The 14815-nt window shown below is 34.5% G+C and overlaps 1 protein-coding gene across 7 annotated transcripts in view; it reads left to right on the plus strand.

Annotated features, from left to right (window-relative positions):
• Positions 1-14815, plus strand: part of LOC144971150 (uncharacterized) — a 244633-nt gene that overhangs the window by 9529 nt on the left and 220289 nt on the right. For 3 of the 7 annotated variants that reach the window (XM_078911610.1, XM_078911617.1, XM_078911618.1), the window contains exon 2: positions 1411-1532. In XM_078911610.1, coding sequence (XP_078767736.1) covers positions 1485-1532 — 48 coding nt within the window. In that variant the 5' untranslated portion in view covers positions 1411-1484. Of the gene's footprint in view, positions 1-534; positions 667-1410; positions 1533-8606; positions 8737-9270; positions 9558-14815 lie in introns of those variants that run through there. The other 4 variants (XM_078911623.1, XM_078911613.1, XM_078911619.1 and 1 more) reach the window with 4 other exon arrangements.

Here is a 14815-nt window from a genome sequence, read left to right on the forward strand (position 1 = left end):
ACATGGAATTGTTATAATAGTTTATTTCGTGATAAAATCTCAGTTAATTAATGGTAAGACGTGTAATGATAACATTTTTATTTTTATGATAATAAATCGGGTTGTTTCCCTTCCTCCTAAATGACAGATATATTACAGATATCATATAATAAGACAGAGTATTTAATTGTACCTCAACGTTAAATTATTTTATTTACAGAAAGTTATGTATGCAGAAAATGGCAACATGTTTACTAGAGGGATAATGATTTTAAGCTGTCATTTATATAAGGCATCAATCAAATTACTGTAATATCTCCAAACCATGTTACCACAACCCAGTCAATCTTCCCATAATCTGCTGAAAAGACATTCATCTGACATATTAGAAAAAAAAAAAACAGACAAAGGCTGCATATTCAGGCCACCATTTTGGCACGCATGCAAATTTTTCATCCAGGTGGAGGGAGGATGTGGGGAGGGGGGGGGGGGGGGGGGGGGGGGGTCGATGGGGGCCTTCTGGCCCACCAGCTTGATCGATTTTGTCTGCTGTATGCAATATGTGTTAGCTGTTGCAAGAAGGGCAGTGGTCTTATAATAATATTGTGTGGTGCAGTGGTGATGCGTTGAAGAGTTCACGAGTTAAATTCCCTGAGACAACGGTTTGCATACTTCAAAATTTTAAGGGTAAGACCTTGTGAACCGCACTGGGCACGTCTAGTAGATATTGCGCTATAAAATGTTCATGAGGAAAATGAGGAACATAAAACATGAGGATTATTTTGGATAAAGCCTTTTCGTTATTATTCAATTAGTCTAAAAATTCAAAGAAAAATTATTTTTGGCTGCTGTGCCATAAAAAAGTATTTAAAATCATGTCGCCACCACAAGGCAAAGATTATTTTTTGTTTGTTTATTTTTGTTTCTGGCACTGTAACATATACTTGTTTTCAAACTGTTTTTAGTGATTTCCCAATCCTCATAATCTGTTGTATTCTTTGTCTTCAACGGACTCTACAATCAACCGCCTTTATGTTGGAAAGTTTGGGTGTATTTTGTGACCTACCGCATCAAAACGGTATTATGTGGGGGTAAACCAGGTGTGATAAAGTTAATCATAAGTAAGAGTGACCAGATAATAATATTATGTGGGATTTTAGTTTTCGTCACTTTAAGAAAATATAGTATATTGTCTTCAATAAGACATAAAATGAATATAAATGTCATTGTTTGACTATAAAATCGATTAAAATTTTTTTCATCGAAATTATTCCGACATAATACCATTTTGAGACGATGGGTCACATTTGTTGTTGTCGTTGTTGTTATGGTTTTTGTTGTTGTTGTCGCTGTTGCCAAGAAAAGAATGAGGGATTGATATTTACAATAATATATTTGATAATAAAACAATGAATTATGTGTCCTTCCCAGGTGCTGGATTTATATGATGTAATCACTGATACAGTGGAAGGAGTTTATCACCATTTGTTGACCAGAGCTTTATCATGGATTATTACTTTGATTGGGACGATGACATGGGCACAAGAAGAGTGGTGAGTAAAATATACCGCCTACATTTGTCTTTATGTTTGATTTGTGACGTATTTATTATTCATGTATTGTTATAATCAGGTTTTACACTTTCTGTTTGGGGTCAAAGTGGACAGAAGTCAATTCTCCTATATCTGTTTTCTGAGCTTCTTTCTGTCATTGTTTGATTGGTTTTGTCCTGACCCTTGACAGAGTCCTTGGCTGAGAGGGAAACAGTCAAATGTGTGGTATTAGTTTTTGGATATTTTACCCCTCCCCAAATTCCAATTGCTAGAAGTAGAAGATCTAACTGATACAGATGAATTATGGAATGGAATTAAAACTTCAATTAATGAAGCTATACAAGAAAATATACCACAAAAATCTAGAAAAGAGAATAAGAAGTGGATGACTAATGAAGTGCTAGGACTAATGGAAGAAAGAAGGCAAGATAAATCAGATGTAGAAAAACATAAAACCTTAACAAAGAAATATAGAAAAAATGTAATGAAGTAAAAGAGAAATGGATTTATGATCAGTGTCCAGAAATAGAAATAAAACAAAAGAGCAAATTTGTACATGAAAAGATAAAAGAAGTCATTGGCAAAAGAGTATGTTCAAGCACAGGATGTATAAAAGCTAAAGATGGCAATATTTTGATGGATAGAACAGATGTGTTGAATAGATGGTCAGAGTGTATAGAGGAACTTTTTTATGATGAAAGAGAAAAACTAACAATAAACAAAGAGATAGTCGGGCCACCAATTTTAAAAGAAGTAGAAGCAGCCATTAAAAAATGAAGCTAGGCAAAGCAACAGGCCCTGATAATATCCCAATAGAAATATTCGCAACATTAGAGGATTTAGGTTTAAACATAGTTACAAATCTATTGAATAAGATATATGACAGTGGTAAAATCCAGATGATTTATTAAAGTCAGTGTTTATAACACTTCCAAAGTCACCAGGGGTCACGGAATGCGAGTTACACCGAACGATTAGTTTTATGAGTTACTTCACAAAAATTCTCTTAAGAGTACTAATGAGCAAAATGAGGAAAAGTATAAAACCAGAGATATCAAGAACTCAATTTGGATTTGTCCCTGACAAAGGTACAAGAAATGCTATTTTCACCTTATCAATGTTGATGGGAAAATGCATTGAAGTCCAGAAAGACCTATTTATTTGTTTTATTGATTACTCAAAGGCATTTGATAAGGTTAGACATAATGAACTATTTAATATCCTTGAAGAACTAGACATAGATGGAAAAGATCTAAGAATTATTAGAAACTTATATTGGAATCAAAGTGCAACCGTCAGGATTGAAGGAGAATTCAGTAAATATAAACAAATTGAATGAGGTGTTAGACAAAGATGTGTTTTGTCACCAGACCTTTTTAATATCTACAGCGAAACAATAATTAGATCTTTAGGAGATAGTCCAGGCATTAAGATCAATGGTGAGAATATTAACAATATAAGATATGCAGATGACACAGCACTAATTTCAGAATCAAAAGAAAATTTACAATTACTCCTTAATAAAGTAGTTACAGAGAGTGAACGTATGGGGTTATATTTAAATGTAAAAAAGACAGAATGCATGGTTGTATCAAGGAGAGAAAGAAATCCAACATGTAACTTAATAAGCAAAGGAGAAACTATAAAACAAGTTCAGACATTTAAAAAACCCTCTTGTTTCTTCTGACTGGGGAAACTAATTCAAATGATATTTCATAATTGAGATCTAAAAGACTTGTTTTTCAGTGTGGCTATGTTATCTTGTGGTATGAGACTCGCCTTCAGATCGGAAGGTTCAGGGTTCGAGTCCCACTCTGAGCGGCGTGTAGTTGACTCATCCGGTTAAGGCTCTTTACTCACATTGTCTCACTGCATTCTTGTGGAAAATGAGTAACTATCCGTTAACAGCTGCGTTTTTTCTGTGGACAAAAACTTTACTATCGCCTAATAGGCGTCATGTCCCTTCCTTCATGTTTAAGCGTTGCTGTTGTCTAGAGATCTCTTGTAAAGAGCTTTGAGCACTTTTGTTGGATATTGCGCTATATAAAGCTCAAGATTTATTTTTATTCTGGTTCCCATCGACATAACACCAGATTGACACGGGGGTCACATATTTCATTAAAAAAACAATTTTAATGTTATTTCTTTATCATACCTTTTTGAAAAATCCTTTATTTAATTCAAGTATAAATTGCTTAATTATGTTTTGGTTCGAGCAAAACCATTTAAATAAATTAGGAACTAATTATAATGGGTTTATTTACTCTGAAAATGTAATTAAAGCGTTGCAATCAATTAATGAATTCGTGGTTTATATATCAAAACCTACTAATTCTTAGGTATACAAAAATATGGTCCTTGGGCAATGAAATAACAAGACCACAATAGACTAATTTTAAGAATTTCATACTACAGATTCAGACGATTAATTTTGAAATATGCACATCGATGGCGACAGTAATACTTATCGTGTTACTTACTTTAATTGAATAATCACCCATACAAAACCCCCATTAAAATATAAAGTAGAATAAATCAACAAAATCAAAAATAAATCCCCTCAAAGAAAATAAAACAAAACACCCCCCTTAACTCCCTCCCCCCCCCCCCCCCCCCACCCCCACCCCAACGAAAAGATCAAGAACATTCTGAAAAAGAGGGGAAAAAAGACAACCAACAAACCCTAAAGTAGAACAGAATATACGTATAAAAGTAATACAAAGAAAAAGAAAAAAAATATTCAACAAAAAACAAACCAAACACCCCCCCCCAAAAAAAAAAAACAAAAAAAAAACAACAAACCAAAACAAACAAAACAAAGAAAAAAGAAAAAAAAATAACCTGACAAAACCAAATAAAAATAATAATAATAAACAAAACAAAATTAACAAGCAAGAAGAACCCCCCTCCCAAGCCCCCCCCCCCCCTCCTTTCCAAAAATAGAACCCCAACAAAGCAACAAAGAACAAACTAACAAAGCAAACAAACAAACAACAACAAAAAACAAAAAATTAACATGATTTCATCGGTCCGTTCCTTTCTGCCATTTTCCTTAACCTTCCTCTTTTATAGATAGTATGCAGATGACGTCACTCAGGCCTTTGTTATTGTTTTTGCCATCCGCGTTTGTGAGTTGTTCTCACTAAACTGTATCAACCAGACTATAAAAGTTCATGGTTACACAGAGTTTGTGTGTTGGTCCGTTCTACTTCCGGATGGCAATGCTGTGAACTCCTTGGCCAAGCGCATTCTATCTATACTTGCCACTTTTGAAAGCTATTCATCAACCCCCCCCCCCCACACCTCCCCCACCTCCCCCCACACACTTTTCCCTTTATCATCTAACTTTAGGCTTACTCATGTTTCATTCATCTCGTTGGAAACAATGAGTTTTTTCTTTAATATTTGCATGTCGGCTTAAACCGACGTGTACTTATTTGTAGATCTGTGTTAAACCAACCCCATGATTGTGTTGGGTTATCAGACATCCAAATATGAGTACGCCGGCTCAAACTCTTCTTTGGACAAAAAACAAAAGCAAAACAAAAACAAAACAAAATAATAATAATAATAATAATAATAATAATAATAATAATAATAATAATAATAATAATAATAAAAAGACAAAACAACCCCAAAAAACTTGAGCTTTTATATAGCGCAATATCCACTAAACGTGCTCAAAGCGCTTTACAAGGGGTCTCTGACCAACAGAAACATGTAACATGTAGAACGAGACATGACGCCTGTTAGGCGATATTAAAAAAAAAGACAAAACAACCCCAAAAAACTTGAGCTTTTATATAGAGCAATATCCACTAAACGTGCTCAAAGCGATTTACAGGGGGTCCCTGACCAACAGAAAAATGTAACATATAGAACGAGACATGACGCCTGTTAGGCGATATTAAAATTTTTCAGACAGAGACAACGCTGTTAACGGCCAGGTACTCATTTTACACATGAGTATGGTGAGAGAATGTGAGTAAAGAGACTTTTCCAAGGACTCTATGCGCCGATCGAGGCTCGAAACCAGGCCTTCCGATCCGAAAGCGAGTGTCATACCACAAGACCACATAGCCGCACAAACCGTAGGAACCGTAAAACAATATGTAATGTCTGCAATAAGGTGTGTCATGTATGGTGTAAAGACTACTCTACCGTACACTCACAAATTATAATACCAAAAGAAGCAAATAAACAGTTTACAGAACGTCAAAAGAGGCGTTCGGATGGTAGTTTGGTACTGGTATGTTATCCACCCGATTGAAATTTGGCAAATTCCAAAATAAGCATTCTATCTATCAGACTTCCTCTTGAGTTTAGCAGTTTTAAAGAAAAAAAAACAAGATGAAAAGAAGACTAAATATGAAGAAAATAAGATAATAAAACACACAAACACACACCGATACACACACGCACACACAAAGAAAAACGCCAAATAAGGAAAGCAAATCTGCTGCTTGATTCTGACCGTCACTGACTTTCAAAATCAAATACTATCACTATCTCATTATTTGCCTTCGTTAACAGTCCCCGTTTCAGCGATTTTTCTCTCTCTTTTAAGATCTACTAGATTTGCATCTCTTTAATGTTATGTTATCCTAATTACTATCTACTATCTACCCCCACTCTCCCTTTATCTCCATCTGTCCTCTGTGTGAAATGTTCGTCGATGAATGGAATTCCAAAGTGCTAAAATACATCTTTTGGCTCATTGACTCTTATACAGCTTTGGCAAAATTAGCATTGTTTTTGGTTGTTTTTGTTTTTCCTCTTGATGTCTCTAATCCGCCCTCTCTTGTTTTCCTCTCTCACAATCATATCCCATTCTCCTCTCTCTCTCTCTCTCTCTCTCTCTCTCTCTCTCTCTCTCTCTCTCTCTCTCTCAACTGGTTGTTGTGATTATTGTTGTTGTTTTTTTTGTTGTTGTTGTTGTTGATGACGTTTTTCTTCTTCTTCTTCTTCTTCTTCTTCTTCTTCTTCTTCTTCTTCTTCTTCTTCTTCTTCTTCTTCTTCTTCTTCTTCTTCTTCTTCATCTTCTTCTTTTTCTTTTTCTTTGGTCTTGTTTTGACATGGCTATATTATAATATTATTGTTGGAAGGATAGCCAGTCAGCAATATCGTTCAGGGTTTTTCAGAAATGATGGTATGCGTTTAAAGAAGATACTAACCAGTTGTGTTCTTATCAGTCAAACCAAAGCACAAAATTGTGTGTAGCCTTAAATATTTGTAATAATATGTCGGAGATAATTTAGCGAACACTAATCACCCAAATAATAATGAATAATAATGAATAATGAATGAATTTATATAGCGCCTAGATCCACAATGTGCTCAGAGGCGCTTTACAATGCAAATAAAACACAACAATAAATCGATAATTTAAGCATAAAATCTATCATATTGGCATAGCATTAATCAATTTGTAATTTAATTACCACACACTGTGCTACAAGATGAAAATGTAGGATATCTATAACACGTAGGCCTAATAGAAATGTTAAACATCAAATGATTTCCTGAAGAGATATGTTTTGAGTTTCTTTTTAAAGTTGTCAAAAGTTGGACATTTTTTGAGGGATGAAGGCAGTTGATTCCATAAGACGGGTGCCGAATGGCTAAAAGATCTCTCGCTAAAAGACGATCTACAGCGAGGAACCTGGAAGAGATCATGACCACTGGATCTAAGTTCTCTCTCCGGCACATAGAAATTAACCATGTTTTGTAGGTAAACAGGAGCTGTCTTATTAAAACATTTAAAAGCATAGCATAAAATTCTGAATATAATTCGGCTGTCAACAGGGAGCCAATGCAAAGATATTAAAATCGGGGTTACATGTTCTTTCACCCCACAACCAGTCACCATTCTAGCAGCTCTATTTTCCACTTTCTGAAGCTGTCGGTCTTAAACAAATAACAAAGAGTCAAAGATCTTAGTGACTGTATCTTTATCCATCGAGTGTTTTGGGAATGGTGCACCTTTTAAATCTTAAACAATCATTAAAATGCGTGTAGTTTACATCTGAATTATGACTACTGTGATACCGAGGACCGTGCTATATTATTTCCTAAAACCCAAAGCAAAGTGAACAAGTGGAAATGTATTGGTCACTTCGTATACAACGAAAAAGGAAGAGAGGTGGCAAATGAGCAAAATGGCATAGGAATCTGGATTTTATTCTAAACAATTTTTTCCTTTGTAAACACACCCCTTTTCAATTTCATCTTTGTCCGAATTTATGCGTGAAGCAGGATTGTATATAATATAGCGGGAAATTTTGAAAAGACTCGTACCCAAGTCCTAAGGATCCGCTGGCGAGAGATTGTGCAACTACGCCACGAGGTCTGATCAAATTCAGGTCTGTTATTATAAAGATATTGGCACACCCATGATAGAATATCATCTTCAATTTACAAAAAATAATATCAGCTAATAATAGTTTTTCTTGTCGTGTCGCTCTGACCTTTTCTTTACTAAAGGTAAGAGACTGAAATTAATATAAAAAAAAATTAATATATATATATATATATATATATATATATATATATATATATATATACATATATAAAAAAGATAGATGGATAGATAGAAAAAAAAGAAATATAGATAGAGAGGGAGATAGGAAGAAAGAAAGAAAGAGAAATACACACACAAACACACACACGCACACGCACACGCACACAAACACAGAGAGAGAGAGAGAGAGAAAGAGAGAGAGAGTGAGAGAGAGAGAGAGAAGCAGAGATAGATAGAAAGATAGATAGAGAGAGAGAAAGAAAGAAAGAAAGAGAGAGAGAGAGAGAGAGAGAGAGAGAGAGGGGCAGAGATAGATAGATAGATAGATAGATAGATAGATCGATAGATAGAAAAAATAGAAAAATAGATAGATAGATAAAGAGAGAGAAAGAAAGAGAGAGAGAGAGAGAGAGAGAGAGAGAGAGAGAGAGAGAGAGAGAAAGAGAGAGAGAGTGAGAGAGAGAGAGAGAGAGAGAGAGAGAGAGAGTAACCTTAGGATTCTTTGTTCCGTTGCCAATGAAAAGATATTACGTCAAGGCATTCTTTGATTACCCGATTAGTGTTAATTTCGTTCTGCTCCCTGTGGCTCAGTCTGTGTGTAATTATTGTCTCTAATTTCGATCGAGAGAAGGATTCAAATCAACCTTAGATCCTTCTATTTGGACCCGATTCTAAACCAATTTTGTCAGTGGAGTACAGCGTCATACTTTAGTGTTGTGTTTTTAAAAATAACAAAATGATCTGTGTCGTAATTTCGAAGGATTAAATCTGAACATTTTATTTACCATAGAAATATTGATGGTTTTCCCCATGTTAACATTTTGACCAAAGTGCTCAACTCCTTATTTTCTGATTATTTTTCCTTATTATCCCGATTTTCAATATAGCTGTAGAAGTCTCTTAATATTTAATAGAATCATAATCTTGATAACGGTTTGAAAAATAATGTCGTTTATTATTTTCCTTATGTTCTCACTTACAAAAAATTAAATAAAGGGGATACCGTATTGTTACTTTTTATCTGTATTATATCTAACAAGATTTATATATATTTTCCCCCGTTTCCCTTTCTCTTATACAATGATTTTTACTCAAGCGACTGTTTCTGAGACCACGCTGTCTCCACCTTCCCCCCCTTTGTTTACAAGTGCTGTTGTTGATTTACGTTAATTTCTCTCATATTATACTAGTATGCTTTCCTGTTTCTTTATGATTTAGGAAAAAAATGTTGGGGCTCCTCTCTGAAGAGAATTTCGCTATTTTCGAGATTTTGCTCTGTCTGTTTTTATAAATATAACTTTGGTGGATGACTAACAATGAGACTGCTGGGCGACATGTCTAGGAATTAATGGATTCCTGGGGTTTGAACTCACCTTACGTTACAACTAAACGATTCCAATTGTTTGTTTGATTATTTTGTTGTTGTTGTTGTTGTTGTTCTGTCTTTGGTGTTAAAACTGTTCATGGATATAATCAACGCTTCAAGCATCCCTGTATCAGATCAGGTAAGTGTTGTTGTACTCACGTTCAAAGATTTAGATTTTGGTCAAAAACGTTTTTTCTTATATTATTGTAAGATAAAAAGACCCATTATTTTATCCAAAAAAAAGAGTTTAAATCGTAGATTTCATATTATTCTCATGTTTAACATTTTTAAACATTTGGACGTAATAGTCTTTAAAGAAAATTTATGTAAATAGATGTACTGGTAATACTAATATAAGACAAACATTCTTCATATATCGAACAATCCAGACTTGGAATAGTATAAAGGTTGAGGCTAAAAATTAATGTTTTCTTGATCATTTCAAATTCTTATTGATCGAGATTGAAAGAACTGTAGATTTCATTTTGAGTGAATAATTCTCTCTCAAGCCCATTCTCCTAATCGAGGTAGCCGTAGAGGAGACATGCGAGATAACTTTGCAGTAAGGGCCCTCCATCCGGATCTCTGTCCTAAATCATTCAATACCATGACATGTTTGGAATGGGTGGTCACTGTTTTTAATTGTTGATCCTTTAAAGAGTTTTTGTCAAAGCACTAAAAAGGATTTACTCCTGTGTATAATATTACTAATATACGTCATCATTATCGGTATGTAAAGTTAACGGGGTTTTTTTTGGACCAAAAAGTTGTTTTGTCTTTGTATCGCTGTATAATTCAAAGGACTCGTGATCTGGATGGCCTTGTGTTTGTTTCACACCCACACGTATTGCAATTATCACTGCCGTTACGATTACCCCTTCCCCTTCTCCTCGTCCTTCCAGAAGTGACCGGATATCGTGATCAAGTTTCGATCTCGTGGAAAAGAAATACGACCTCTTGTGATGTCCGACTTTCTATCTAGTAAATAACAACAATAAATGCATGTAAATAAAAATAAATATGAATATTTGTATGTGGATTTCTAAGAATTTTTGCCATGCTCATTGCGCTTTAAAATCCTACATTCATTCCCCCAGCAGGACACATTGAACTAAATTTCCATTTCATAAAATACAAACCGCCTGTTATGCATCCTTTATCAACACTACACTATCTGTCATTGCATGGTTTGGCCAAGAACAATCCCAAAAAAAAAAAAAATAAAAAAATAAAAAAAAAAGAACAGAGAAACAGAAGAAAAAGCGATTGCAGTTTTTCTGTCCACGAGAGCCAAGTGATTTCCTACTCTATGGATAGAATGGGTCTGTCTGGACAATGTTCAATTGTGAGCCATCGTGTTTATTGGGTATTATATTTTGCTTAAGAAAATGCTAAAAATGGAATCTTAATTTAGATATGGTAAGAAATGTGATATCCAAACTGGGACGTGAGCATATTTGCAAGTCTGATAACCAGACGAAATTATGGGCTCGTTTAAACATTGTCGTAATGGCGAATATTTTGCGTTGGTTTGAGAGTATTTCCTTTACAACAATGAGACCGTAACAAATTGGGTTAACAGACCTGCAAAAAAGTTCACGTCGCTAATATGTCAACAATATATATATATATATATATATATATATATATATATATATATATATATATATATGAGTTAAATCCGACTTATTACCGCTTTGATGTCATGGGTCACAAATGGCTATCTTCTTACTTATTATGTAAGGGTGGGAATGATTCTGAAAACGAATTTTGAAATTAAGACAAAAAGTAACCCCTCAGAGCCATTGGGTCTATGAAGCCCCAGTTTATCTCGGTTTCTTTAGTGTGAAACGGATATATATAGCAATGGCTTGCAACCCTTTTGATAGGACGCTAGTCCATCGCAAAGCACTTCCCGCCAGTTCTAACAGACCCAGCTACCCAGTCCGTGGTGGACAGGGAGGTGGAAGGGGGGTTGGGAAAAAATATCGACTTCACCCGGGATCGATCTCGGTCCCTTTGTGTGGGAAATGAGTACTCTACCAACTGAGCTATCGGGACTTCATTTGAATTAAAAATCATGATGATGATAATATATATAATAATAATAATAATAATAATAATAATAATAATAATAATAATAATAATAATAATAATAATAATAATAATAATAATAATAGATAATAATAATATAATAATAATAATAATAATAATAATAATAATAATAATAATAATAATAATAATAATAATAATAATAATAATAATAATAATAATAATAATAATAATTTGTGGAATTCCCTTTCTTATAATGCTAAGAATAGTGAACATTTAGAAACCTTGAAAAAGAAATTGAAAACCGAATTATTTAGAGGAGCGTTTCTCGACAATTAATGATTTATGTTTTAATTTAGGGTAGTAATGTGCATGTAAAGAGTTTGCATATGTTGACGCGGAGAAGTTTCCGTATGTGGATGTACGGGTGTATGTGTGTGAGCGTGCTAGTGTGAATGCTAGTTTATATAGTCTTGAGTGATTGTAAAGCGCCATAGAGCACTTGTCAGTGAATTAATGGGCGCTATATAAGTATATATTATTATTATTATTATTATTATTATTATTATTATTATTATTATTATTATTATTATTATTATTATTATTACTATTATTATTATCATTATTATGAAGATGCGTAATTTCGAGAACGCCCCTTTCCACCAAGAGTGCATTAAATAAAATCAATAAAATCACTCTCAGAAAACTGAAAGGAAGTACTGTCTTCAAAAATGCTTTAAAGGAGGATAGGGAATTACTGTGTCTGGTGTCTGGTGAAAGGACAGTCCACACATAGGGAGCAGAATGTGTGAAAGCATGTCGTGAAAAATTCGACCTGGTAATCAAAGGGTTCAAGTACGGGAAGTAGATGAAGATCTGACAAATATTACGACACCGTTTATTTTTTTTTCGTAATTAAAGAAAACCGTATCCATTATCTTTAGTAAAACAGTAAAATCATAACAATGTTTCGTGTCTTTATTTTTTACTTTAAATTAAATTTTTAACATCTAAAGCACCCCGAGATAATACCGATAAACGCCGTTGGGACACATATGATGTGTATTGATACGATATATTACAGCATGTGTTACCACTTAAAGCTTCTTTCTATTTATCAGTTGCCATAATTTTAAACAATAAAGATAAGCATAAATCATCGTATGTTAGCTAAACGGAGCGATAAAAGTGATGAATAGTTACATTAGGCTAATGAATCATTCAAAGGCATCGCGGATCTTCTCCAGTTTTATATTATATATATATATATATATATATATATATTATATTATATATAATATATATATATATATATATATATATATATATCGTTTTACTCTTTTGCTCTCTCACAAAAAAATAAAAAAAAATAAAAAAATAAAAAATAACACAGATACAATCTCCTGGTGTCCTGTATGAGAAATGATGACAAAATAACTAAATAACATTCAATTATATCTATTTATCGCTATCGCGATCAGCACAGCATTTTTAAAAATCATTTACTTAATTATGATGCGTTGAATATTCAGAGTGAACAATCGTTTATTCCATCGGACATTAACAATTTTTTTTTCATTTTGTCCATAAAACTTTATCTTAACATATCAATCGATTATAATGGGGGTCCTTATCGCTTAGTCGGTAGGTAGCCTACTTTCCTGGGTTGGGATCCTGACCTCCCATCGTGGGCAGGGGGGTACATACTGTGTCTTCTATCCCCTTATATCTGTTTTCCAACTTGCTTTCTGTCTTTGTCTTGGCATGAGATTACTTGGCTTTGTCCTGGCCCTGGCCGGAGTCCTGGATGGGAGGGAAACAGTCAAATGCATAGTTATTGTTTTGGGAGATGATATTTTTTTCCTTGTAAATCATCTCTCTGTAATGTATTATTGGTATTTTAATGTATAATGTAGGCATTTGAGTGTATTCCTCTTTGTTGGATTTTGTGCTTTTGTCTGGATGAGACTTATAGGTGATCCCAAACTAGGTGCATTGGTGGTATGCTCTTGGAATTTACATCTGATCCCTATTTGTTCCCAGTTCCCCTATGTCTTACTTTTTCTTGGGTGCTTTAATTGTAATTCTAGAAATTTTTATTGTCCCTTTTTCTTCCTTTTTACTGGCGCTGGTATAACCTAAATGTGTTACAAGCGCCGTAAAACCCTTAAAAACAAAAAAACAAATAGCCTACTTTCCAAACACGCAAAGAGACCGAAATAAATCCCGGTTGATGTTGATAATTATTCTGACTCCTGTCCACCCAGCAGTGATTATGTTTCTGGGTCTGTTACATTTGGCGGAAAGTACTTGTCGATAGACTAGCGTCCAATCCAAATGAAAGGAGGCATTTGCTATTGTCCGTTTCACAATATAGAAACCAGGTTAAACTTCGGGTCCATGGGCTGTCTGAAGGACTGCAGTCGATAGTGTATGCCCTGCCAACCACCTTGGCGTCTCATTCTCATGTTTGACATTTAAAATCAAGCTGAGAGTCTTCTTAGCCGATCAGTATTTAAGTAAATGTTTTTTCGCCATAAATTTTTTTAAATAGTTAAAGATAACGTGTGATTCACACAAACGTGCCCATCAGTGAGTGTGCTGAATACTGTAAATACTATTAATTTGAAAACCCGGTATGTGTCTCACAATTCTACTTAGCTACACATGAGAAAAAAATTGTCGTCTTCTTGAATCGTAAAGAAAAACTGCCGGACTTCTGTACCAGCAAGAGAAGAGAACCTGGGTGACGTTGACAGATTAAGGTCCACTACCTGTCCGACGACAACACTCCTCCATCAGTGGGGTCGAGCGGCTCCACCTCTTCCACTCACTGGGAAATGGTTATGAGACCGCTTAGCATCCAATTGAACGCAGCTGCCGGGCTGCACACGAGTACGATACAGAATTCGTGGACTGGATAGATCGTCATAACATTGCGGTGTGAAGCCACCAGAAGCTACTGTCACCCAAGTCGACATAATACACGTGCATGTATAATAATATAGGTTTAAATTGTATATTGTATTGAAAGTCAGAAATTTGGTAGTAGGCACTGGTGAAAGATTGGAGTCTGAAAAGGTGTGAATGATACAGTGCTCGACAAAACAGAAAGTAAAATGCAAGATACAATTATCGACATGAATCAGTCTTCCTCAACTGGGTATTGATCCTCAGATCTCCAGTTTACCGGTAATCGGAAGGTCTGAAATTCGATCCCCAGTCGAGGAAGACTGCTTTGTGTGGGAATGATATTTTCTTGTAGTTTCTCTTTGCTTTGTCTGTTACTGTATAACTCACACCTTTTCAAAATATAACAAAGGCTTTTTGTTTCCAAGACAAGTC

The sequence above is a fragment of the Berghia stephanieae genome, chromosome 4 (genome assembly GCF_034508935.2).
Source record: "Berghia stephanieae isolate SIO BIC M18660-M18661 chromosome 4, UCSD_Bste_1.3, whole genome shotgun sequence".
Lineage (NCBI taxonomy): Eukaryota > Metazoa > Mollusca > Gastropoda > Nudibranchia > Aeolidiidae > Berghia > Berghia stephanieae.